The 25,544-nt window shown below is 42.4% G+C and overlaps 3 protein-coding genes and 1 long non-coding RNA gene across 14 annotated transcripts in view; 2 read left to right on the top strand and 2 right to left on the bottom strand.

Annotated features, from left to right (window-relative positions):
* The window catches only part of Camta (Calmodulin-binding transcription activator), a 34,031-nt gene extending 28,109 nt beyond the window's left edge, over positions 1 to 5,922 (bottom strand). For all 4 annotated transcript variants that reach the window (NM_001144152.2, NM_001144153.2, NM_001299321.1 and 1 more), the window contains exons 1-3: positions 5,457 to 5,922; positions 2,284 to 2,882; positions 1,694 to 2,222 (exon numbers count right to left, since the gene is read on the bottom strand). In NM_001144152.2, coding sequence (NP_001137624.1) covers positions 1,694 to 2,222; positions 2,284 to 2,882; positions 5,457 to 5,535 — 1,207 coding nt within the window. In that variant the 5' untranslated portion in view covers positions 5,536 to 5,922. The remainder of the gene's footprint in view (positions 1 to 1,693; positions 2,223 to 2,283; positions 2,883 to 5,456) is intronic.
* Positions 5,923 to 6,183: 261 nt separating this feature from the next.
* Positions 6,184 to 6,703, top strand: lncRNA:CR45321 (long non-coding RNA:CR45321). Its single transcript, NR_124484.2, has one exon. It is a non-coding gene; the product is annotated as a long non-coding RNA:CR45321 (long non-coding RNA).
* Positions 6,704 to 7,030: 327 nt separating this feature from the next.
* ced-6 lies at positions 7,031 to 17,299 on the top strand. Of its 5 annotated transcripts, none has more exons than NM_001259296.2 (7): positions 7,031 to 7,295; positions 14,236 to 14,548; positions 15,170 to 15,606; positions 15,676 to 15,917; positions 15,975 to 16,382; positions 16,444 to 16,574; positions 16,634 to 17,299. In NM_001259296.2, exons 1-7 carry the CDS (start codon positions 7,285 to 7,287, stop codon positions 16,691 to 16,693), a joined length of 1,602 nt encoding a protein of 533 aa, NP_001246225.1. In that variant the 5' UTR covers positions 7,031 to 7,284; the 3' UTR covers positions 16,694 to 17,299. The 5 variants fall into 5 exon arrangements, with proteins under 5 accessions (NP_001246225.1, NP_610488.1, NP_001246226.2 ...); NM_136644.3 differs by lacking the exon at positions 7,031 to 7,295 and adding an exon at positions 10,402 to 10,461; NM_001259297.2 differs by lacking the exon at positions 7,031 to 7,295 and adding an exon at positions 10,402 to 10,776 and having other exon boundaries at positions 16,643 to 17,299.
* A 30-nt stretch (positions 17,300 to 17,329) lies between these two features.
* Pdk (Pyruvate dehydrogenase kinase) lies at positions 17,330 to 25,529 on the bottom strand. Of its 4 annotated transcripts, none has more exons than NM_001273896.1 (6): positions 24,595 to 25,529; positions 19,790 to 19,997; positions 19,543 to 19,733; positions 18,904 to 19,478; positions 18,740 to 18,838; positions 17,330 to 17,761 (listed from the first exon to the last, which is right to left on the bottom strand). In NM_001273896.1, exons 1-6 carry the CDS (start codon positions 24,716 to 24,718, stop codon positions 17,711 to 17,713), a joined length of 1,248 nt encoding a protein of 415 aa, NP_001260825.1. In that variant the 5' UTR covers positions 24,719 to 25,529; the 3' UTR covers positions 17,330 to 17,710. The 4 variants fall into 4 exon arrangements, with proteins under 4 accessions (NP_001260825.1, NP_001097240.1, NP_001246224.1 ...); NM_001103770.2 differs by having other exon boundaries at positions 17,330 to 17,614; NM_001259295.2 differs by lacking the exon at positions 17,330 to 17,761 and having other exon boundaries at positions 18,016 to 18,838.
* Between the last annotated feature and the right edge of the window lie 15 nt (positions 25,530 to 25,544).

The following is a 25,544-nucleotide window of genomic DNA, read 5'->3' as shown; positions in this document are numbered from 1 at the left end:
GACTTGCATGCAAAAGTATCTCACGGATCCACATGTGTGTGGGGGGTAATTTGTTTAATTTGCTTGCCTTTCGGTCGCAAAAAAAAAGTGATAGAAGAGCTCACCGAAAGGCAAATTTCGTGGCTTTATTTCAGTTTTCTTTTTTTTTTTTTTTTGAAGGTTGGCCGCCTTTTAGCTAATGGCCATGGTATGAACGAATATGATAGGATAACAGGAGGAACAACAACTGGTGCCGACTAAACTAAAGCCAAACTAAATTAAAATATTTTAAATTCAGAGGCGGCCAAAGTTTTATCAATAAAATGCAAGCGGGCAAAGTCGTCTGCTCAGTGTTATTTTTTGGCCGCTTTGCTTTTGCATTTGTTTAACTGCAAATCAGATAGAGATCTTCTAAAAGTCTGCATTCAACACGGATATAAGTACACATACCTACAACATTCAGTCGAAAGGCAATTGAAACATCAGCAATACTTGAGCGTTGCAATATGTCGACAGCTCAACAGCCCGACAGCCCGACACCCGCACTAAATGGGATGTTGCCTTTGGCCATAACTCGAATCGGGCTTAAAAATCACTTAGACACTTCGCCCATCGTTCTGGCCTGTCAGCAGAATCGCCAGCCAAGACGACACTCGTGTATCGAGTGCAATAATCATCACTGCTCCCCCACGAGTGCCGAATTTCGAATGCCGCCTTTTCTGTGGACCTCAGCACTTTGACATTGCCCGTTTCCCTTCCAGGGCGTTGCTCGCCAAACGTGGCTAATCTGCGCCCTTCGATCTCCAAGGCATTTGCTGAAAATTTATTAAGCTCTGCCAAAATGCATGGGCAGGGTGCTCAAAGTAGTTGAACCAGTTGAAATGGCTGAAATGCTACTCGAAATAGAGGATAATAGAATAAATCTTTAAGTTCATAAGCTTTGATTAGGCATACTTATATAAAGTGCTAAGTATTAATCACATTCCAATCATAAATCATTTAAATAACTCGAATTAGGCTTTTACTTAGCAATTGTATATATCGAATTTCCCAAGTTGCATCTTTCAATTGGTTCAAATTGGCATCGTTGAAAGTCTTGAAAACTTTACGCCCAAAAGAATTGATTTGTTTTCATTTCATTTTTGCTGTGTTCCTCAAGAAATCATTGAGCCGGGCTCCACTTGCCGAAACTTTCTGATAACTCGTAACTTGTTACTCAGCGCACACAGCACTAATGAAGACGGCACACACACAACAAACACAATAAGGGGTGTCTTGTTGGCTGTTTGTTTTCCACTGGCCAAGAGCAGAGCACCGGTCACCAGGGAGCAGCAGGCTGATTCAAGTGTTAAAATCAATGGGATTCACAGCTGAGTGCAGCTGAAGCCCCTAAGGGGGCGGTCAAGACGTTCCTCGATTTAATTGAATAATTGTGAGGCAGGCCACGTTCGCCGAATTCCTGGTAAATCAGCGAAAATTCCGTAACTAAACAGAAATAGAAGCCAGTCGTCCAGAGAGAGAGAGAGAGCGCCCCAAAATAGGCAACAAAGATGGGGCACAAAAGCCCGGGAAATCTTCAGCCAGGAGACTGCGTCAGGCTTTGTTTTTCGGTCCCGATGCAAATGCAGCTGCAGCTGCAACACCTGCCGAAAACCCCGCCAGCAATTTATGCGCCGCATTTGAAATTCGGTGATACCAAATCCTCGAGACTTACCGTTCCCAAGTGGCACATTCGTTTGCGTTGTTGTCGATTGTTGCTGTTGCTGCTGCTGCTGCTCGCTTGTCACCGCGTTGGACAATTTATTTGATGTTGTCGCTGTGGCCGGAACTGGCACCGCTGTGGTTGTGCTCGTCGTTGCCTCCAGCTTGCTTGCTCCATTAATGGCCACCGTGGTGGCGCTTTTTCCCAGCCTTAGTATGGTGGTGGCCGTAGATGATGTTGCTCCGGCTGATGAGGCTCCCCCGCTAGTGGCTGTTGTGGCTGCTGCCGCCTTGAGCTTGTGCAGCGCTCCTGCCACGCCTTTGGCCGCCTTCGTGGTGCGCGTCACGCTTAGAATACTTGAGGTGGCAAGACTGTTGCCATTTGGTGGCGAAGTGGCCATGGAAGTGTTGGTTGCAGCGGTCGACGCCGTGGAGTTGCGTATGACCAGTATGGATTGAGACTTCTCCAGACGCTTCAGCGTTTGCAGCACAAAGGGTGACTTGCTGTCGCAGTTGCTCTCGGAACTCAAGCTGCGTGTGGCCTGTAAAAGTGATGGAACAAGTTGGTAAAATACAACACAAATGTCACTGCACATCTCTTACATGTTTTAGCATAAAGGGTCTCTCCACCATCTTGGTTTGCGTGGCGTTGGCCTGCTTGGAACGCTCTTGGGCCTTTAGAACGCTCTCCAACTGACTGGCATTGATGGGGGTTTGCAGAAGGATCGTGTTGCTACTGGCCTCCTTGTTGTTGCTGTTGGCCACAATGGAAATGGTGGAGCTGCTGCTGCTGCTGCTGCTGCCGGCTCCACTCGAGCCCTGCACAATGGTCTTTCTAGCCACCGTTGTGGCCGTGGGCAGCTGGTTGAGCGTAATGGCCGTGGAGGAGTGACTTTTCTCCTGCTGCTGCTGCTGTTGTTGTTCGCTGAGCAGGCTAAGAATGTCCTGCTTGTTCTGGATGATGATCTGGCCATTTTCGTTGCGTGTGCCGCGCAGCAGGATGATGTTGCCGCCACTCGTGGCCTGATGCTGCTGCTGGTGTTGCTGCTTCTGCTGTTGCATGGCCCCGATCTTGAGCTTGGCCGCTCGCAGAGTCGTCGTTGTACTGGTTGTTGCTGCTGGCTTTGCTGATTTCGCTTCATTGCTGCTTAGCTTGCCACTGCTCTGCGATCGGATCAAGACATTTTTGGAGGTGATTTGGCCTAGAAAGGAATAACAAAAGTAAATCAGTCTTAAATAATCAATTCAATGTACATACAATATATAAAAGGTATTTATCCAGGTAAAACAACAAAATTAAAAATGTACATCCTAGAACGTCTGGATGTATAAAAAGAGTAGATCTTATTTATTTATTTGTAAGTTATCTAAACAGCGTGTTGGTTTCATTTTTGGTGTAAGTGCTCCTGTAACATTTTGTTCTCGATTTCTCGAATTGAGCAATTTCGAGTGGCCCCAAAAAACGGACAGCCCCATTGTATGCAAATTCAATGGAAACTTCATAAGCGGCGCAAGATTTATGACTCCATCTTGATCGAATTTGGAAAGCCTTGCATTAGAAGCGCATGTGACAGGGGAGGCAGGAGGCGTGGCTGCCATTGTTGCACTTTCCCAGGGTCCGTAAAAATGAACTGAAAGGGACGTCGAGCATTACGTATACGCGACGTATGCCTAGAGCGGTCAGTGGCTCGGACACTCTATTTTGTTGGCCAACAAATGGGGAGGATGGGCGGTAGCCAAACGCTAAATCAAGCGAAAGACGACATGTTTATGGCAGGGACGAAGGACTACTTAGCCGACGAGCCCCAGCACAAAACGCAATAAAAGTGCAACAAACAAACAGCGAGTTTTCAGCCAAGAAAGGAGGAGAAAGTAATGGGGTAGGTTCACGGGTGTAGGCAAATGGGGGTCTCTGCCCTGGCATGCGTTGCCAAATATAGACTCTCAAGGCTGAAGGCGACACGGAACGTAAAGTGCGCGCCGGAAACATTTCGAAATGTAGCCTAAACACTTGTCCGGCTCCCCTGCTTTTCCCGCCTCCCCCCGCCGCCGGCATCCAGCACCCTTTCCTGGGTATTTCCACACCCCCAAAAACCATGTGTGTTTGTTTTCGCAAAAACGTGCGGGTCATAATTAGCCGTTGACGCCGCCTTCAGTCGGCTGTGCTTTGGGGAAAAGCGGAAAAGCAGAAAAGCGGGCAGGGGAAAGCGCCACATGCGACCATCTGACCCCAAGTGGACAAGTGTCTGCGCCCCCTTCGCCTTCCTTGGAGTGTCTGTGCAAAAAGGTCGCCTGCCGCCAGGCAAAATAAACCGCCTGAATTGGACCAGGATCGGAATAGAATAGGTGGGGCCACTGGCTGTTGGCTGGCCATCCATTCGAGCGCACATACTTCATTGTAATGTATGGCAGACCAGCCACAACAGCACGCAGATCCCAGGATTCGGGGCACTCGGGGATCAGGCAGCCGCGTAACACATAAAACACTCTTGGCTGAAGCTTCGCATATTTTTGCGTTCGTCGCGGCTTTTGATGTGCAACGATGTGGACAGTGGGCACGACAATTGTTAGTTTAAGTAAAAAAAAAAATATACAACATATATATAATAATGAAAACCAGAAGATAAAAACGGAATTTTGAATGGAAAATGATTTTGTTGTAATTATTTTAAAATTAATTTGCTTTTAATTCGTATTTATTTTTAAGGGTTTTTCTCATGTATAAATGCTGTTAAAACCAAATATTCCTATAATAGGAAATATCAATTTAATTGAAATATTTTTTGTTTTTAATTCTTTTCTTTAAATTTTGTTTGATTACAGGATTTTGAAAAAAAAAAATCGTGCTATATAATCCCACTGTTGTACTCCACGTGCTTTACTCCACTTGCTTAGCTGGGAAACTGGGGGGGAAACAAAAGTTTCTGGGTAGCTGGACAAATTGCAAGTCTATTGAATTTTTATTAGAAGCATAAATCAAAAAGCGTTAGATTTGCCAGCTGGGGAAAGAGTTCGATAAATATGTCAATAGATTCTGCACATAGATAGCCGACAAAGGGTTAAGAAAGAGGACAAATCAAAGATGAACAAACCACAAGAACAAGAACTTTGATAGGCTTTATCAGTCTGCAACTGATTATTACTCTGGGTCTAGACATAAATATTTATTATTTAAATAAAGTGGTGAACGTCTTGGATTTTTTTGTGACCACTTTCCAATCTTTTAAACAATCATTGTTTATAAACATTTAGGTCACTAGTTTTGTGTTTGGAAAAGAAATGTTTCCATTTATCTTATCTATACTCATGAATTTATGACCAACTAAGAGTGTGTTATTAACACTTCTAAAATTCGAAGCCCGCCAATCGGTTTTTACGAGCAGAGTTGCCATATTTATGTTTAAAGAATCCAGATAACAGCTGATTGCGTCCATAGGAATTTCCAATTAGACTCTCCCATCTTTAAACCAGCTTTGCAATACCGTAGATGGGCGTAATACTAAAGAGATTTCAGTATTGACAGGAAAGGCGTAATATGGCACAGCGGCCACCAATGGGTTAATGGCCCAAAGAAACCCCCAACAACGTGAAAACAAAACGCAACGCAAAGCGAAACACAACAAAACAAAAACTAATTGGAAAACCAATATCGAGGAGAGCACGACTATCAGGTCGAAAATCGGGAGATACGTGGGCTACAGCACAGATATAACTTACATATATGCATGTAGAAGAGGGATGGGTGATAGGGGTAGGGGGAGTTGGGGCTAACTTACTTTGGAGTTTCAGTGTGGAAGTTGAATTAGAAGTAGAAGAGGACGAAGCGCTGGTGGAAATATCGGGCACATTTTCCATGTGCACAGCTTTAACAACCAATTTTAGAATGCACTACTCTCTTAGCGGTTGGCACATTTATTTCGCTTTATTGAGAATGCATTTTCATTTTTGCACACCAGCTCGCACGCACACACACACAGGTGACATGGGCGCTCGCACACGCACACAGCGACACCGAAATCGCAGAACTCTGGGATATCGAAAAAAGGTAAACAAAACTTTTTCACTGCCTCCCTGTGCGCAAGCCGTGGAGTCCCTTGGCGGATTTCGATGTGCTTCAGCTGGACGATGCATAAAATGCAACAAAAATCAATAATATCACCGTTTCACACACGAAATTATTAAAAAAAAACGATAGCGAAAATATTTTGAGCTACTCCAAAACTGTGTGCATGTCAAACTGTCAAACATATGACGGCAAAGTTGCCAGATGTTGCAAAGGGCGAGCTCCCACAAAACTTAACGACAATGATTTCGAATTTTTTAAAATTGATAACTTATTATACAAGAAAGCAAGAATACTTTACAAGCCAATAACCTTGTAATCTTAACCTTACAAGTCTATGTTTGATATAAATTAGTTTAAACTATATCTAACCATCTGGCAGCACCCCAAGTGTTCCACTTATCGGCTTATCGGTCAAGATGACAACTCCAACATTCAATTATCGGAAATCGGGCACTATATTTAAAATATCGTATTGAATTTCAAATCCGGGTTTTGTTAGTCATTTTTTATACGTTTTATAATTATTTTCTTTCTGTTGAATTTTAAACTCCGATGTATCCCGCCGTGTCCGCTGTTTACCGCCGACGTCCAGCTGACGGTTCCACCCTTCTTTAACTTACATATGTATATGTACATTTCAACGAATCTAGTATACCCTTTCAGTCTACGAAAATTTTAATCTTAGTTCAATCAAATGATGTATATTAGTATATAGGTACATAGTCGATGGCCTCGGTTATATTATCTTAAATAAATAAATAATGAAGGATTGATGAATTTATAATGCATATTTGTCTTAAAAACGCTGAGATTGGTTTGCTTGGACGTGAGCAGGAAGTTCTATTCCTGCGACTTTTGTTAGAACCCAAGGAAAATATTACATACCATTCTAGTTCTTAGCTTAGTTCAATCATAAAGTTATATGTCAAAATCCTTTAAGAGGAGCATGCAAATGGGAAGTAAAATGGGCGTAAAATGTAAATGACATTTTGTGTAATTCGCATATGTACATTTGTATATTGTAAGCTATCAAAATATATGTATGTTTGTATGTATGTACAGCCCTTGAGACCGCCCATCATTGATAGGCAACGACTTTCGCCGAACTTTCCTTGGATTTTTCCAGCAGCCGACCCCGCGGTTTTCCGACCCCGCCTCGCTTCCCTCCGCTTCCCGCGACCAGCGGAAGTCTCGGGGCTCTGGCTCTATCAAAATCAACGGGCGGGGCGACTGAAGCGAACACAGAATAATTGCCATAGCTGTGTGCCAGTGCCAGTCAGTGCCAGCAGTTTGAAATCGACGACAACATCAGCAGCAACAAGCATTGCAACAACAGCGACGGCGCGGTGATAAGTCGGCTGCTGGCTGTATATTGCCGCTGGCTTGTTATTTTATTGTCGCTTTTGTTGCACATTGAAAATAATACACAAAATAATTGAATTACTCGAAATGTGTGCATGTCCGTGTGCGTGCCACTTGTGTATGTATGTGTGTGTGTCGTGCCTTTATGGGGGCGTTCAGGGCCCCGCTGATAAGCGATGATCAAGAGGTAAACGAGATAAGCGCTGCTCATTTGGAAGCACAGGCAACACGCGCTAAATGAACCCGCCAACTTGATAATCCGCGATCCCAGAAAACAAAATATTTGTCTTCTGAATTATCTTGTAATGATAATTTGACAGTTATTGTATATTAAGAAGGTCAATGTTTACTTATGGGAAGCATAATAAAGCTGAAATTAGAATTTTATGTTTATATCTATAGTTAGGATAATATGATATTCTCTCAATATTGCTACATTACATTGCTGGCTATAATTTAGGCATTGGAATTAATCCGAATCGCGTTGCTTGTTTGATTTGCAGCTTTGAGTTTCTTATTTACATATGTATATGCATTTTGTGGCACTTTGACAGTACTCCCCACTTTTGATTTCCTACAGTGTTCCCCGTGCTCGTCGACATGTGATAAGGAGCGTGAGGTGGAAACGTGACTCTCGGCGGGGCGGGCATCGGCACGTAAATTATGCTGATGACACCGGCTCCGCACCCAGGCTCTGAAAAAGCTGAAAAGCCCGAAAAACTGAGCGAGCGATTGCGCTTGAAAAATACCAGCACGTTCCTACGAGCTGCAAAGCAACAAGAATAACTGGCTTCGGCTGCCATTTTATTGCAGCGCACAAATATTTACAATACCATTTAATGACATTTCGCCTTATAAAACAATGAGTGAGAAACGTATTTTCTGGTTTCATGCATTTTATTTGGCTAATTGGGCCTTTGAACTCTATTGCTTTGATGATGAAAACGACGCCAAGATAACGTCATGTGCGACGAAACAAGCATTCGAAGTCACGCCCCCTCAGGACTCCCCTCAGCGCGCCCAACGAGCATACGCAGTCAACGCCCCTTGGCGACGATAACAATTCAAAAGAGACCCCGATCAAAATGCAATAGCGAGTTTTTAAAAGCCATTATTACTTGCAAATGGGGGGCAGATCGAACGCCCCCTCAATAAGTGCACATTGAACCATGTTGTTGGTGCCAGTTTCGCTGAGCCCTTCTAGGTTCTCCGTAGTACGAAAAATATCTATGTACTTATGTATAAAGCCAAGTCTCGTAGACATTTCTTCCAAGAAACACAATGTCGTTAAACAAACCTTTTAAAAATCCACATATGACTTCATTAGTTTGTTGCAAGCTTATGAATACATTCAATGTAGTTTTAATGAGTGGAAGCGGTTTAACTAGCAAGGTTGCAGTTTGAAAAGCCCAAAAATAGCGTTGCCCTTTGTTGCATAGGTCACCCTGTTGCTCCACGGAAAATCTCTCAATGAAAAGCCGTTCGGAGTCTTCCTTTTGGCCGGCGGAAAGGAAACTGGTAATAAAATTACAGCGGGAGAGAAAATAATAGCTGCAATATCTGCTGTCGGCGGCGCAGCTAGCGGCCTCTAACTGTAAATGGCCAATATTAAGCGGAGAGAAAAGCCGAAACAGGAGCTTAAAAGTCCGGCGAAGAGATAAAGAGAGAGAGATCGCGGTGACAGAGAGCGGGTGTGGGAAAATTGTACGTATGCCCAGATGCAGCGAAACGACAAGGAGAGTACTGTGGGCCAAACAAAGTTAAAATTCCCTGGGCCAGGAGGAATGCCTGAAATGATCTTATTAGTAAAGTTTTCCGTACAGAAACTTACTTGATCTTTAAAAAGCTGTTTATTCCCGTTTAAGGGTTTCAACCTCATTTACAGCCTTTAATATCGTTTACCTAGAAACCGAACAGCTATTAAATATTAAGTACCATAAGCTATTTGTGGTTTTCAGGCTTTCACGCCAATTTATTTTGCTAAACGGCTTTTGCATTCCACAGTGCCTGCATCCAAACTGAAACTACAATTGCAGTGGCCCCACACACACACATACCCTCATCACGCACACTCCTTTATGTCAAGCCGGTTTTATTTTGGTTAGTGAAGAGAGAGGGGCGGTTAAAGGGGAAGGGACTGCAGTTAAAATGTGGCAAAATGGAAAAGGAAAATGTGTACTAGAAAAATGCAAGGCATGCCACCAAACAATAACAACACCACTGCAGCATCGAAAGCAACAATTGGACACCGAATAACGACAACAATAATCAAATCCTGGTACATTATTATATGGTCGACTTGGGGAACCAGTTTTATTGCAATTTGTATTTGAAGCGGCCAAACAGCCCCAGAAATTACGTATTACGAAAATAAATAAATTTTTCTCTAAGCTGCTTCTGCTTCTTCGTCTTGTGCGGCTAATAACAAAAACAACGGCAATGCTGTGTCTTTGTTTTTACGTCAGGTCGAGATTACAAGCATACATATAGCTATAAGCAGGTTACATGTGTGTGAGCGCACTTCCCCCACCTGTTGCAGTAATTTTAATTGGCCAAAACCATTTCGGTGGAATCTCGAGACAGTGCCGTATGTTCTGGCATTTGTGGAAAATCATTTTTCTGGCAAAATGTAAAACAATTGAAAAGCAACAGGTAAACCAGCAGAAATACCCACACACACACATGCGGGCATTACTAAGCAGACATATGTTTGTGTGGCAGTGAGGCTCCAACCGCAAAAGAGAAAACTACAGCCGATCACGTTCTCACCTACACAAAACTCGTAGGTCATTTTGCTGGGGCACAACGACTTCAAGTGCATATGCCCTCATATTAGCTAAAAAATAAATCCTTTAATTTTCGGTAATATTCGGTTTTTTTTTTAAATCAACAAGCATTAAAATGAATAGTTCAATTTTTATATTATTTTTAAATGAACTTAAAATAAATTTTTAGTATAGCGTTTAATAATTTGTTACAAACGAGGAAAATGTGTCCGTCTGTATTTAACAATAACTTATAAAATATTTGTTCCATTTTTAAATGTATTAATGTTTATGTTATCTTTTGTCTTGTCAACTTGTTCTGATAATGGTGCCACTTAGAATGTTTCGACAGATGACTCATCTGGTGTAGGGCGTCTACCAGCTTCCCCTGGCCGACCTTCCTGTCCAAGAACTAGTTTTACATCTGAAGCCTCTGCTCTCTCTGGAAGTGCATCCAAGCCGGAGAGAGAGCCGACGCCGACTGCGCAGCTTGGAGAGCCGTGTTTTGGTCGCAATGGCAATCGCTGCCAAGCCAGTCAGTTTGTTGATGGGCGCGTGATCGGTAAATCGAAGTAGCGGACCGTGAAGGTGCAGAGGATATTCCACAGAGCACACTGTTGTTGTTGTTGTCGCTGGTCGTTGTTGTTGTCGTTGTGGTTGTTGTTGCTGCTGTGTTATCGTGTAAATTTGCGCAGTTCAGCTTGAAAGCAGAGAAAAAGAGAGAGAGCGCGAAAAAATAAAAAACCCGCTAGCATCCCGGCACTCTTGTTGTTGTTGTGATTTTGTTTTCGTCTCGCGTGCAGTTGGAAAATAAGAAGTAATACTACAAACTGCACTAATTATTTTGATCAACGAACAAGACGACCATATCGAGTGAAAACAGGCGTAAATAGTTTGGCAAAAGTAAGTGAGCGATTAAACACATCCAAAGTCGCGCTTTAAACGTTATTTTCTGCAAAGTCATTAGCCAAAGGCAGGTCAAGAGAGAAAGGGAGAGCAAAGGCTGTGAGCGCTGAGTGGGAGGAAAATGAAACTGCGAGATCGAAACGGCTAGAGAAGATGAGGGAAAGAGCCAGAAACAAAGCCTTTGTTTAATTTTAATGGCACTTGAAAAATTAAAATTACAAATCATCATTGCTCTCCAGCTCTAATCTCTACAATTGTTTATCTCTCACGTCGGAGCTCGCGCTCTCTATCTCCGGCTCTCTCGAGTGAATTAAAACGAATCGACTTGAAAAAGTTGGAGCCCAGCTTTTTTGTTGTGCTATTCGCTGCTGTCTCCCGTCGCGTTCGTTTGTGTTTGGCGCCGTGGCGCTCCAGAAATAGCGGTGAATTGCTGTGCCTGTGACTGTGACTGCTGCTCCTACTCCTACTCCTCCTTCAGCTTGTAACGGTATGCATGCGTGCATAAAAGCAAAAGCAAAAGTGCTCAAAAAGCAATTACAATATAACTGAAATTAACGTTTGGTGTGCCAGTGTGCCTAATGAAATCCCATGTTGTGTTTATAACATTAGCTTTCAAAACTAGGACACAGAAAGAAACATTTAAGATGATCTGCTGAATTTTACGATCAGATCATTTGTACGATTAGTTTTTAAATGAATGATTTTCATTTATCGAGTGTTATCCACTCAACTAACTATTTCCTAGAAGCGTTATGTTACTGATGTATGTATAGCTCTAAATTTTGGTGTGTATTTAACAAGATATTCACCTGTTTTTCTCTGTGTACACTTAGAGAAACAGTCACGCACAATGGCAAATAAGCACGCATAGTCCGCGTGTCCCAGCTTCAGCTTCTGCTAATTATGAAAGTTGAAAAAAAAAACACCGACGCTTTACTTTGTTTGTTTGTTTTTGTTAGCCTTGTGCAATGCCTTGTGTTGGCCAAACACCTGTTGAATGCCGCCCGAAAAAAGACTGCAAAACGGCAAAGAAAGTGTCTGGCCAGCATGAAAAGAAAATGCCCGTAAACACATGGCAACATAAAGCCATAAAACTAAAACTGAAAACACAAGTCAGCAAAGAGAGTGGAAATGGAGGACCGAAAATGGTTCACAATAATTTCACAGTCAGTGCGCAGGCCCAATTGAATTTAAATTTCGCTTCTCCCCCACTCCTCCGATCCCACTCCCCCCTCGGCCACATTCTCTTACCGCATTTGCATATCTGATGTGTAAGTAAGTACACACAGCGTTGTCTAATCTCAGTCGCCGGAAATCTCAGTAATTAGGGCGGGCAGCTTGGCTTGTTCCTAGCTAAATCTTTGAGATTACTGAAACTTATTCATATTTATTGCTGAGGTCGCCTTTAGGTCACCAGCATAAAACTAGCTGACACTGTGCTGTTTTCTGTTTTAAAACTATAAAAAATATATATTTAATTTACTAGCTTTTTAAAAAGTAAAGAAACACATATTTGAAATTTTGACCAGTCTGGAAAGATACATAAAATACAGAAAGCCTGTACATGTACAAGCATGTACCATATACTGAAGAAACCTATATAAAAATGTCCTCCTAAAAAGGTAATTGCGAAATACTACACAAGAAAACCGTCTATTATCTGCACAATTTCTGTGAAGTGACAGCCACTGAGAAATAGTGTCAAGTTGCTCTCGTCCGCTAATATCAATTTAGACGATATACATACGGCCAGATCTGGCACGCAGTCTGCATTCCCAATGATGCGGGATGGATTTGGATTGTGGGGCGGAATCTCTAAGTGCGATAAGATGCGGAGAATTACTTCCGCGACTTGGCTCTGTTTTGTTAAATATACTATGTGTGTATGTGCGTAGTACAGCGACTTGTACGGAGTACATAAACATATGCATATCTGCGGTTTAGTTGTCGACATTATCTTTTGTTCGTCGTTTGAAAAATGTGTGTAGTTGTTGGGGTAATTGCGCACAATTGCCGGGCTACAGGGTGCTTTGAGTCTTTGTTTTTGGATTTCGTTTTCGATGTTTAGCTACGAAAGCCAAGCGTTGTGCTATTTTCGAATTTTGTATTTTATAACCCGGGCTGTCGTCATCGGCGTCGCTCGCCGTTTTTGGCCAATTTAGCTTTCGCTTTTGTGCGATTGCCTAACAAAACCCCCGTTCCCAATTCCGCACCGCACTTCCCTCCTTTTTGGCCAACTCCAAATAAATCAAACCCGTACTATATACACACATGCAAGCGCCAAACAAAGAAAAAGAGAGCCAAAAACCAGCAAAGCTTCATTAATTTTTTGCAAGATTTTTCTTAATTATGAGACGGCACGAAATGTGAGAATTGCACGAAAGAACCAATTCACAAAAGATCCGTTCGTCACATCATCTCTGTCCACAAGGTGTGACTTTGATCCGGTGTGAGCTCAGCTTAGCTTAGCGACTTTGTTCTAATTTCGGTTTATATCTTTTTTGTCGTTTTTGTGGTTTTACTTCTGAGAAACTGTTGCCTTATTGTCTTTGCACAATGACGAATGTTTGAGTGCATTTCTACATCCGTACTCCATAGTCTGGAAAATGGATAAACCAGTCACTTTACTGGTGGTGGCTTCGTGGTAGCTTCATGATTTCAATATTATTGCCTTGCAAATAAGTATGTAACTTCTCTGTTTTGGTGAGCTCATTCATAATATAGAAATATTAAATGTGCCATAGGGACCTCCTTGCAATTATATGTAGTAAAAATTGTTCCAGAGGGAGCAATCGAGCTTTATGTTAATTTGTTTTAAAACTCAAAAGTAACATTACTCCGATGCTCTCTGGCTCTTTAGCCATCTAAACTACAAATATGAAAGCAATTAATCAAATAACACACTTCAGTGCCTTTTAAAAAGCTTTGTTTTGCTTTTTTGTTAATTTTAAAAAAAGGCAAAATTTTATTTCAAGGTTGATAATTAAGTGACTTCCTAAAATCGCGCTTACTTTCTACACGTTTAAGAGGATTAAATTGAGACTGAATGTTAATTTTCTTTGTGTATTCCTGCGGTGTGTATAGTTTTATAAAAGTGTCTAGGTCCAAGTGCACCGATCTCGACAGCTGATGAAGGCAACAAATAAATCAGGTTTGAGTCTGCGATGACGCAGATGGGATTGGCATTCATGGATCCCGATCTCCACTCCGCCTAGCCCATCGAGCAGTGTAGATTCTTTGCTGTCCCTCTCTCCGAACACGATTTGCAATTAGCCAAAAGAATACATTCAGATTCAGTTTGTTGTATAACGATAATTAGCAGTACAGCGGCAGCTGGTATTTGTATGCACACTGTATTTTATACTCGAGGGATCCGAGAGGAAAAACCCAACACAATGCCGGCGGCGGGCAAAGTTCAATCCGTAGCTCATTTGCCAATTCTAATTCCAATTTCAGCTCCCTTAAACGCTTAAAAACGGCGCCGACCACAACAATGCCTTATCAGCCAGCCAACAGCGGCGGGACGTCTGGTGGCAGCAAGGCGGCAGCCAAGATGGCCCAGCTAAAGTTCTGGAACAAGCAGAACAGCAGCAAGCAGCAGCAGCAGGACAAGGACAAGGACGCCGCCGACGGGGGCAACAACACCAGTGGCGGCGGCACTGGCAGCAACAGCAACGGGGATGCCAAAAGCGAGGCCAAGAACGGCAAGCGCAACTGGCTGCACACGCCGGAGCAGCTCATCAGCGGACACGCGGTCTATCTAGTCAAGGTGAGCAAGGGACAACCCACCTGTGACGACCGACCCCGATAGGCGGTACATGGCGAGAAACATGGCCGTCGTTTTCGCTTCTTTGTGGTGCCGAGAAACCGTCCACAACTCATGCACCCTAAGGGAGTAAAATGAAAACAAATATTTAACAGATTCGACGTTAACCTCAGATTAAATTGAATGGCATCGCCATAAAACTTTACTTTAGTATCCCTTTCAATTTGTAGTGGCCTTCTCTGCGTATACGTAATGTGTTTATTATAGGATTGTTTATCAATATAGAATATATACGTATATAACTAACTATTTATACCTACATCGGTCTTTTAGAGGTTTAAATATTAATAGTGTACTATTTATACGTTTAATATTCCAGATTAACAAATCAATAATTTGCTAAATTAATTTGAAGTATAAGTAAAATACCTCAAATTCCTTATTTCCTGCAACAAGCACAATTAAATAACTTCGTTTTAGTCGAATGCAATTTTCAATTTTTAAGTCGACCGTAAAATGGAACACATTTTTTTCCATAGGAAACATATTTTTGCTTTAATAGGCAATTACAACGAAACAGTTTAAAAAGTAGTTTAATGGCATGTCATTGTTTTCATTTTCCAGTTCTTTGGTAACCTGAGCGTGGATCAGCCCAAAGGGATTGAGGTGGTCAAGGAGGCCATTCGGAAGCTGCAGTTTGCCCAGCAGATGAAGAAGGCGGAAACGGGCACCCAGGAGAAGTTCAAGAAGCTTGAGATCACCATTAGCATCAAGGGCGTGGCAATCCAGGAGCCGCGCACCCACAAGATCCTCCACCAGTTTCCGCTGTACAACATTTCGTATTGTGCGGACGAGAAGGGTGTGAAGAAGTTCTTCAGCTTCATTGCCAAGACGGTGAAGACGCAGGACGGCAGCGATCCGACGTCAAATGGCCATGCAAACGGAAATGGCGATGGTAGTGCCAAAGTCGAGGAGAGCCACGAGTGCTTTGTCTTCATTTCAAACAAATTGGCCTCGGATATCACGCTGACCATTGGCCAGGCCTTCGATTTGGCCTACAGGTGGGTTATTAAGCAGTTTTATTCAAGCCACATCATTTTACTGACGCCATGACTGTCTTTAATTAACAGAAAGTACATGGATAGCACCGAAAAGACGAATCTGAGCAAGGCGCAGCAACAGATTAATCATCTGCAACAAACCGTAAACGTTTACAAGGAGCGACTGCGAGAAGTTTCCGCCAAATTGCCAAAGGCCGAGCTAGATGCCCTGCTCTTCAATCTGGGAATCAAGGATATCCTGGAAGCGCCCACCACAGAACCCCAGAATGGAATCGAGGTGGCCAGCGAAGCCCTGAGCAACGGCAAGCTGGGTAAAATGATGCTCAACTATTTGTCGTACATAAATAAATTCCATAACTGCATTTCAGATGATGATAAGCTGCTAATCGACACCAATTCCACCACAGCGTCGACCCACTCAGCGTCGCCCAGCTCGTTCTTGCCGATTGTCCCGCCGAGGAACAATTTATCCAGCCAGATCAGCATCGGCGGCAAGAGCAATAGCCAAAAGATGGACGAGCTGCTGCTGAACTCGGATTCCGATAGTGATTTCGATCCGCGAGCGGATGAGACGCAGGAGATCGGCGGCACTGGTCGCAGTGCGATAAGCAATATGTTCGGCTTCGAGCCGGCCAATAGCTTTGGTCAGCATTTGTTTTCCAACAACAATGATCACAAGCTGCAAAATAATAACAGCAGCTTACTGATAACGAGCAATAACAACAGCATTAACAGCAGTGGCTTCTCCAGCGAGCTGAACATAACGCCGCCATTGTGTATGTTTAAAGATGCATATCCAAGCATATAGGTTACTAATGATATGTTTTCTTTTCACAGTGGCCCCACCGCCAAAGATTGCCGCTCCCAGGCGCCTAAACTCGGTGACAACGGGCAACGGCCTGAATGGCAACACAGATCTATTCGGTTCGGATCCTTTCGAATTGAACAATGGACCGAACATTTTCAAGGTGAGTTTTGTCGAAACTAACTGCTGTAAGTCATTATTAATACTTTGATGTCATTAAAGCAAAATCAGCTTAACCTTGACGACTTCTCGCTGGAGAGTTTGGATCCCCTGCGAAAGTAGAGCGGTGCTACCAAGGCCATTTTCACACTTCAACATGATTGAAACTTTATGACATCCCAAAAGTTTGTCTCATCGTTTATCCTTCTATGTTTCTCCGATTCGCATGCATTCCAATCCAATTGCAATTCGATTTATTTAATGTGTATTATTGTTTATATATTGTATTGTATTTATTATCATTGATTTTTTGTCGATTTTATATTGCATATTATGAATTCTACTATTATTATAATTATAAATATGATAATAATCTGAGGTCAAGATCAAAAGAACACAAGAAACAACCGCAATGCACCTTGTTTAAACGTATCAATTTGTTGCTGTAGTTGAATAGATTAATTGATGGTCGAGTAAAGCGAATGAAAAAATGTTAACAAGTGATAAATGTGAAAATTGCTAAACAATGCTAACTGAATGTGAGAATTTTGTATAAAATAATTATAAAGACATAACCAGAAGCAAATGAATCGATTACTGTATAGAGCCGAAATACGAGGAGAATTAAAGCAAAATGAACAATATTTAATGTTATTGATGCAATATAGAGAAATATTATTATTACTATTATTATTGTGTACGTAAAGAATAAAATGTAGTGCCTAAAAGAAAACTCCGCTGTTTGATCTTTAACAAACTGCCGTGTTTGTCATGCATCCGTTTTATTTCAAATAACAACACGATAACTACACGTAACTGCCATGAATACAAATATGAGTTGCTTCCGTTGCTGCTGCAGTTTGGGAATGTTTGCCTAGGGCTAGTGATATATATCGCGATTTAATATCCAACAATTGTTTCCTGAATAGTCCTCTTTGCTTAACCTGAGTAACATTTGCTGGAGCACATCCTTCATGCGTCCTGAAGAAAGTCGCAGCGCTTGGGTGTGGTGGCCGACAACTGGCGTGCGTTCATATCGGAGCTCTAGAAGATCAGAGAGTTTGGAAAGCTTAATGGTTACCCTGTGTGGCAATAAATGAAAACCAATAAACTGCAAACGCGTCTGGATCAAATGCAGTCCTATGAATTCTTTAAAAAACCATATAAATAACGCCAACGATTGGAAAAGTTCTGAAAGAAATCATCAGTGGAGAGTATATAAGTAAAGAAAGAGGTATTTAAAAACAATAGAAATAACCATAGACATTAAGTTGGAATTAAACTGTTAATAAAACAAATGAAAGCAACAGAGGAAATGTAAATGAAATTCGGAATTTTCGGGGTGGGCAAAAAATATCAAATTATAATACCTTTAAAAATTTATGACAATAGTGGCATTGTTACAAATAAAAATCAAACACAAACAAAGAAATCGTTCCGATTTTGGTGTATACTTTCCAGTTTATTTGTTTAAAATTTGTTTGTCTTAACGAGTAAAATTAAATAGTGCGCTCAAAAAGATAAATGTACTATAACATTGCATGCAGTTCGGGCTTTAGCCTAATTAAAATCCACAAATTAAAGCTAATTTCGTAAATGTTTCAAAACATCAGTTTACTTCAGAGTATAAATGTTTGTCGTGTATATAGGTTTATATAAATATGTATATATATATATAGAATTTAATGGCTACAAACGTAATATTAAAGCCAAGGGCGCTGCGCCACTCGCTCCCCGCAAAATCTAAACACAGCTTCAGCCCGCTCCAAGATGGGCAAAAATGTTTGTGGAATGTCAAATGTTAAATGACAATATTTCAAAAAATTTTCGAAAATCAAACGTGTTAAGGAGTTTGGGGCACATACAAACATAGGTAGTATTTAACATTAACATTACATTAAACAATAAATAAACACTTTTCACTTGACTGGGTTGCGGATGCGGGATGAGGGTTGCTTGCTTGCTTGCTGGGATTGGGTTTGATTGGATTGAATTCAATTGGTGCAGGGTGGCGCAAACTCTTTACACAGCCAGGCGGTTCGCTTCATTTCTCAACTCATCACATCTCATTTCTTTTTTATTTATTTTTTTTTTTTTGCTTTGCTCTTTGGCATTTTCACACGTCTACTGGTTGACAGCGCTCGTCTTCTTCTTTTTAGCGTATTTTACCTGATTGGACCAGTCACCCGTGGGCACGGTGGCGCGATAGAACTTTGAGCTTGTCTTGTTGAAGATCGGCAGCAATTCGTTTGCTTCGTCGGACAGAGCCTGCAAGGAATGGAGTTGGTTTGGATTAGCTTGCATTGGGAAATGTGCATGAGTGGAAAACCCACCTTTAGATAGATGATTGCATCTGTTCCGAATCCTTCGCAGGAGAGCAGCACAATGTCGCCATGGAAATAGCGGGCGTAAAGCCTTGAGATCGGCAGACCGTATCCATAGCCCGCTAATGGCACCGTATGCAGATCCGACTTCGAGGGCTGCGGCGCTGTGCTGTACATATACTTGAAGAGCTGATCGGTCTGGGAGCGGGGAATGCCGCCTCCCTGGTCAGAAATTTTCACACAGATGTCCTCCTTGCCCTTGCAAATGGCTACTTTCAAGGGGGGCAATGTGTCATTGTTGTCATGGCCATGGTGCTCTACAACAGCTCGCATAGAGTTCTTGAAGAGCTCGAAAAGCATGTAGTACAGGTGCGAGGGCACGTAAACGGTGCGGATGGGCAGGTTGTCTCCAGGCTCGCTGCTGTGCTGCTGGATCTCCAATGCCGGACTGGTCAGGTAGTACTGATCGCATAGGAATCGCGCATTCTCGTAAGCATCGCGAACCACATCCGACAGATCACAGGCGGGATCCAGGCAACCAATATGGCGGCCACCCGCATGTGGATTTCCGCCAAAGAGAAGGGCTTTAAATAGGGATACGACATGGTCAGTAATGTGCTCACTGGCATCATCTGTAGCTTGTCTTACTGTGCTGATTTATCAGCATTCGAATGCTGATGCGAGACATGTAGAGCCTGTCGAGAAAGTACTGAATGGAACTCTCTGTAGGCGCATCCACCTGGCCGCCCTCGTTCTCCTTCATTTCGATCACACCCTGGGCCATCGTTTGCACCACATCGTTGTGCCGATTCCTAATGAGATCCAAATCGGCCACAAACCTGAAAGGCAAATGTGATTAGTGATATGCTGATCTACTGAAATTCGCATTACTCACTTTTGCAGATTGTCGTGGGTGGGCTCTGCTTTCTCGTACACCAGCACATCCTCGAAACTCTTGACATACCAGGAACTAACTTCGCTTACGGATCTGGTGTGCAACAGGTTATCCGGCAGAAGGGCGATCTCCTTCATGATATTCGCCAGTCGAACAGGCAGTTCCTTGCGCAGGAATATGTACGATTTCTTCTCGCAGGCATTCTGACCTATTAAATGAAATTACAAAGAAACGATTAAGAAAACATTTAAGAAAACGAGAGTCAATCAATTCAAATATGCCTTATAGATACTTTAGAGCATTTCGTTTTGCTTGAGTTATCGCTTCATATTTGTTTGTTGTTCTAGATTATTCGGTATATTTTCCTGCGCTTCTAGATTATTTAAAATATTTTCCTCGCAAGCTTATCAATGCGGCTTTAGGCACTCCAGTGATCATGAGCTCACGAGTGAAAACCTCATGGGGAGGAACAAACCAGCTAGAATATGAACAGCCTTGACGTACACAAAAACGAAAACAGTTCTGAGCTGCACATAAATTCAATTGGATTAATTATCAGAGAGGCCCAAAGTACTTGAGCTAAATACATAACTACACACTTAGTATGTATACATACAGCCTGTACTTTCTTATAAACAAGCTAAGTTCAGAGCTCCCTGGCAAATGCGAAATAAATCAACCGCAGAAAACTTTGCCCTCGTCAGGCTTTTGAATATGCCTGTGTATAGTGTTGTCATTTTGTTGTTTTTTTTTTTTTGTATTTGCTTCTTGATTCTCTTAGTGTATGTGCTTGGGTTTTTTTTTTCTGTTTGTTGTTTGTTGCGAGTCAACAGTTTTGTAACAAAGAGAAAATCAAGAAACTGCCGTCGAGGTGATAACGATGGATCCGCCTTATCGACGAGGCCTTGACCAGCCGGCAAAGACACGCCTTCTTTTTCAGCTTCGATTGCTCGTCGCCAAAATCTAATGGCCACAATTCGCCAGGCTAAATTAGGATTCCAGATACAACGCAAAAAGCAACTAGATATACATATATGTATACTAGACGTGGCTATGCCGAATAAATTGGACTGGAACCGCTTTATGAGTCAATTGTAACGAATTGGCCAAACAAAACAGAATCAATAAAACGAGTTATAAAGACGAACATAAATTCGGAAAGAGAGGCGATAGCCTGATGATATTGTTTTCAAGAACATGCCAGAAAGCGATCGCAAACGCGAGAGATCTCCGCTCCGAGATACAGCTATCAAAATGTGCTCGAAAGGGGGAGGGGGGTGCGGCAATCGCCCCAACACACACGCGCTTCGTTCTGCCCGCTCCGCCCCCCAAACGCTGGGGCGGCGCAGGTGACCTCAAAACAGAGCTTTTATCGCTTTGTTTTTGTTTACTTGTTTGCCATTTTGGAACCGCTCTACGCCCTATCTCTCTCGCTCAGTGTATTCACTTGTTTTGACTGTAGTGTCGGGTGGTAAACAGAGCAAAGAAACCTCCAGACTCGATCGGATCGTCAGTCATGTAGAAGCGTCTGGCACTCCACAATATGTATTTAGACTTTGATGCATTGCTCTTGGCTGATAATGATAAGGCGCACCCTCGCTTTCATCGGCGATAAATTCGCAGTGGCGTTAAGTGTCCTAATCATAAGTGCCTTTTATGCACTTAGATAATTGCCCGCTATAAAAAAAGGAAGTTAGTTTAAGAGGATTAAAGATTAGAAGTGTGCTAAGTAAGCACTCTTCATATTTCATTTTGATTTTGTGCCATTCAGTTATTATTTTATTAATAATCAATAGCATTGAATAGTTAATAACTACGTGCTGTGTATTAGCCAAGCTATTAACAAATTTGTGTGCCCCAACAGGTTTCGAAAAAAAAAAAAAAAACGATGATCTAAAGTATTCAATGGGTGTTATGTAACAAGAACTTAGCTGCTAGTAGGCGAAAAACTGTTGCGTGTTCTAGCAGTGAAATTGAAAACTGGCCACCGCACGAATTCATTACCGGAGCTCAGAATCGACAATGAGCTGCGGTTTCAATTCCATTCCCATTATCAGTGTGAGCCACTCAATTGGCGATACAGGCTAATTGGGTCGTTAATGTTGCATTCAATAATTTACAACGCATTTGGCACGCAATCAGCTGAGCAAAGGCGCAAAGAAATCCAATTTCTGAAAACGACTCAATCGTCCACTCAGTGACCCCCTCATGCAATTACATTAGAATGGGTGGAATATCACATATGCATCTATCTTTAGACCAACTGACGTCACACAGCTGGCCCCTCCTCCAAACCATGACCATCCCCTTTTTTGTAAAACAGCTGTTCGGTCGATTCGCGGAGCACAGCAATTTGACTCTTGAGCTGCATTAGCCCACCCCACCCATTGGCCCCCAAATGCGAGGAAGAATTTGTGTGAAAGTCTTTCGAATACTTTCGTATGTATATTTGACTCACATTCGCCCTGTGACAGAAATACAAAAATACGGCGCGTGTGACTACGACTACGTCTTTATTATTATTATCGCCGGGGTGCTCACTCTTCTTCTGGCCATTCTGTTTCTGTTTTTATTTTGACCAAGTGTTGACGTGCGCGTTTCTGCCTTTTTTTCCGCAAGCAGTTCCAAAGTTCAGGCCCGAATTGTGGGCGAAATGAGGTGACAGCATCCTGGACTTTGCCCGAAATGGTCACGGTGGTCTGATCCATCGAAATGCATCCATTATACAATATACTTTTGAATTGTCTGACGCTGTGTTTTCAATTTTCCTAACCCCGCATTGCCACAGATATAATTGTGGCTCTTTGTCGCCCGGAGAATTGGCACATGATCAACCATGATGAGGTTCCAAATTGGACACCCTATATATGCCATAAGTATTATATATTTTCTATTGATATAAATTCTTGGCCTTCGGATATTGTGAATTTCGCATAAACAATATAGCCGAAAAATATTAAAGACTAGTCTGTATAAAAAACGAGGCTCGTCACTGAGGCGCGAATTTTAGAACCCTCTTTCCAGTTCTTACACCCCACTCACTCAGTCCACGAAGCGCTAATCGATGGTTAACCTGAATTATCATAAACTCGGGTGCATTATAATAACAATGTATGCGCATATATAACACCGAACCAATAACAAGCCATATTCTATAGATATAAGCATAATTACTCCAAGTTTATGGACCCCCACAAACGGCAGAAAAACACAATTAAGTGCCGGGTACAGTTGGGTACAAAACAAGCGCACAAAGCAGCCTTATCTACAGACCGACATCAAAGTTCAAGTATAGGCAGGTATATATTAGCTATTTATTTATACCCCTTCACCGAGGGGTGCTGGCCTATTGGATGGCCATAAATGCTTGTAAACTAATTTAGCCCATTTTGTAGCCCATACCAGACTGACTAAAAAAAAAAAACAAAACAGGAAAAAGCTCAGCACAAGTGGTCTTAAAGGGATAGAAAACACGCGCAAGCAAAGCCTGTTGTTTTGGTCTAAATTTAGATGATAATAGCTCAGCCTCCGGAGGCCAACCTTTTTCACATTTTCCTCCTCTTCCAGCCGAGCTACTTGGCCTGGCTTTTATTTCTGCTCACGTCGCATGCCAGTTTTTCAACGAGAATGCCCTAGAAGTTAGCACTCGAGTCTGCTGGTTGCACAGCAAAAAATTGATTTTCGACTAGAGCAGGTCTGAAATGAAAAGGTTATGTGGAAACAGTATCTAAAGGCATCTGCTGCCGTTTACTTTTATCAAGATATAATACAACTTTTAGAATATACACTGCAAACACAGTTTGACTTCTCTGGGGACAGAAGCCACTCGAATTGGAGAGTTGCGTGTTCTTTTATTGGGGCAGGTTGAAGCCGTGGATTTTGGAGGGTGGTCTGTAGGGGGTGTTTGGTTGACATTGAAACGTCATTGAAGGCCACGTGCCGGCTATTGGCGCTCAATGAAGTGTGGGCGGAAAAAAGGCGCCTTGCTCGCGCCCATTCTCGTGTTTCATTTTCATTGACGAAACTTGTTTATGAATTCTAAAACACGGCCTTCTCATAAACAAGTTGAGCTATTCTGACTTCCGTTTTTGCAACAGGCGGTTGGCTGGGAAGCGGATTGAAATGGAAATAGATGGCAAGGGGAGGAGGGGTTGGGTCGAGGAAAAGTCAAAGCTAAGCTGAATTGAACTGAGCATTCAATTGTTTATACTGCCTGGTTGTGTCTGCCTCTCTGTCTAGCGCACAGTCGACAAAATAATAGATGTAGATGGAAATGCTTAATTGACAATTCAATGGAACGAAATTGACTATTAGATAACGGGATATTTGCGCAGTTTATTCTAAACTATAAACGAAACTTTAGACAACATGAAAATGTTGCTCTCTACATAAAAGGTCTGCCTATTATAGCTTTTCTATGTCATCTCGTTATGCAACACAGATGACGAATAATAGAAAACAAAGGGAAGTAAAAAGTGAGTTAATATTTCCCAAAACATATATAACATAACATACACTTTAGAGAAATATATTAAAAATCTATCGTAAACAATTAAAATTTTAATCCATTTTCGAAGCGAACAACTCAAGTGTTTTAATCGCTTTTGGAGGCAAATCAAAACAAAGTGAGTGTCAAACTTTCCATAGAAACACGTTCACTAGGCAATCTCTATAATATCAATCCGATCCTCACCCAAATCAACATGTACGATTACTCAATAGCACTTAGATAAGATCGTTGAAATATATATGTTATAGATGTATGGAACACCTTGGGTTCAAGAAACTGAGGCCCAGTTACTCACCAAAGTCCATGAACTGCTTTATCGAGAGGGGCGAGGGGTTGAAGCCCGAGTAAAAGTCGAGCATTTTGGCCAAACTCGCCATCGACGAGGAGGCGGCTGAGAATCGGACTGGAAACAGGCGCATGTTGGCTATATTTTTCTGGTTCGCGGGGGATTTGGGTGCTGATTACGTTTGCCGGTTGCTTTCGCTGTGTCTTTATCTTCAACAACTTTGTTTGCCACTTTTAGACCAGCTTTATATTATTGTTGAATTGCGGTGAGAGGGAAGAGGAAGATGAAGCGGCTGCCGGTGTCCTTTCGCTCACCTTCGCTTTTATCGCGCTCTCGCTACCCTTCTCACTCTCTTCGCAGGACGTTGACCGCGCTCTCGCTTTCTTCGAAGCAAGGAGGCGGGGCGGAGGTGTTCTGGTTGGCGGGAGGTGTGCGACGAAGAGCGGCAACAACAGCTGGCAACGTCTTGAAAAACTCGAAAACTCTGGCAGTGTGCGCTCAATAAATCAATGGAGCGTTCTGATTAGTTTTAACCATACAAAAGCGGTACCAAAAATATATATTTTATTCTATATATCTTTTTTGTGTTAGCTCTGCTCCACGTTGTTGTTGTTTTTGTGTTGAAAGGCGGGGGCGGCGGGGCGCAAATTCTTTCTCTTCTCCTGGTGCGCCATAAACGCAGCCGATTTGTACGGTATTTGCTTCGCTGTGTCTTTTGTGCACTTTTGTCTCGCGATTTCAGCTGCAGTTCTTCGTGCGATTAACTATACTCGCAGTTATTTGTTTTTGCGCGACTTTGACGCGAACGGTTGGGAATTCGGATTAAGAATGCGACTCCAGGTGGCTCTGGATTCTCCAATGTTCGAAAGAACGCCGATTTTACCTAAAAGCTGCGAGCGCTTTTGCGTGGGAGAGCCGCAGTGTTGGAAACCAACGGAATTGCGTCACGGATCCGGTAG

Source organism: Drosophila melanogaster, chromosome 2R, assembly GCF_000001215.4.
Source record: "Drosophila melanogaster chromosome 2R".
NCBI classification, from domain to species: domain Eukaryota; kingdom Metazoa; phylum Arthropoda; class Insecta; order Diptera; family Drosophilidae; genus Drosophila; species Drosophila melanogaster.
This window is presented reverse-complemented; position numbering and strand designations above follow the sequence as displayed.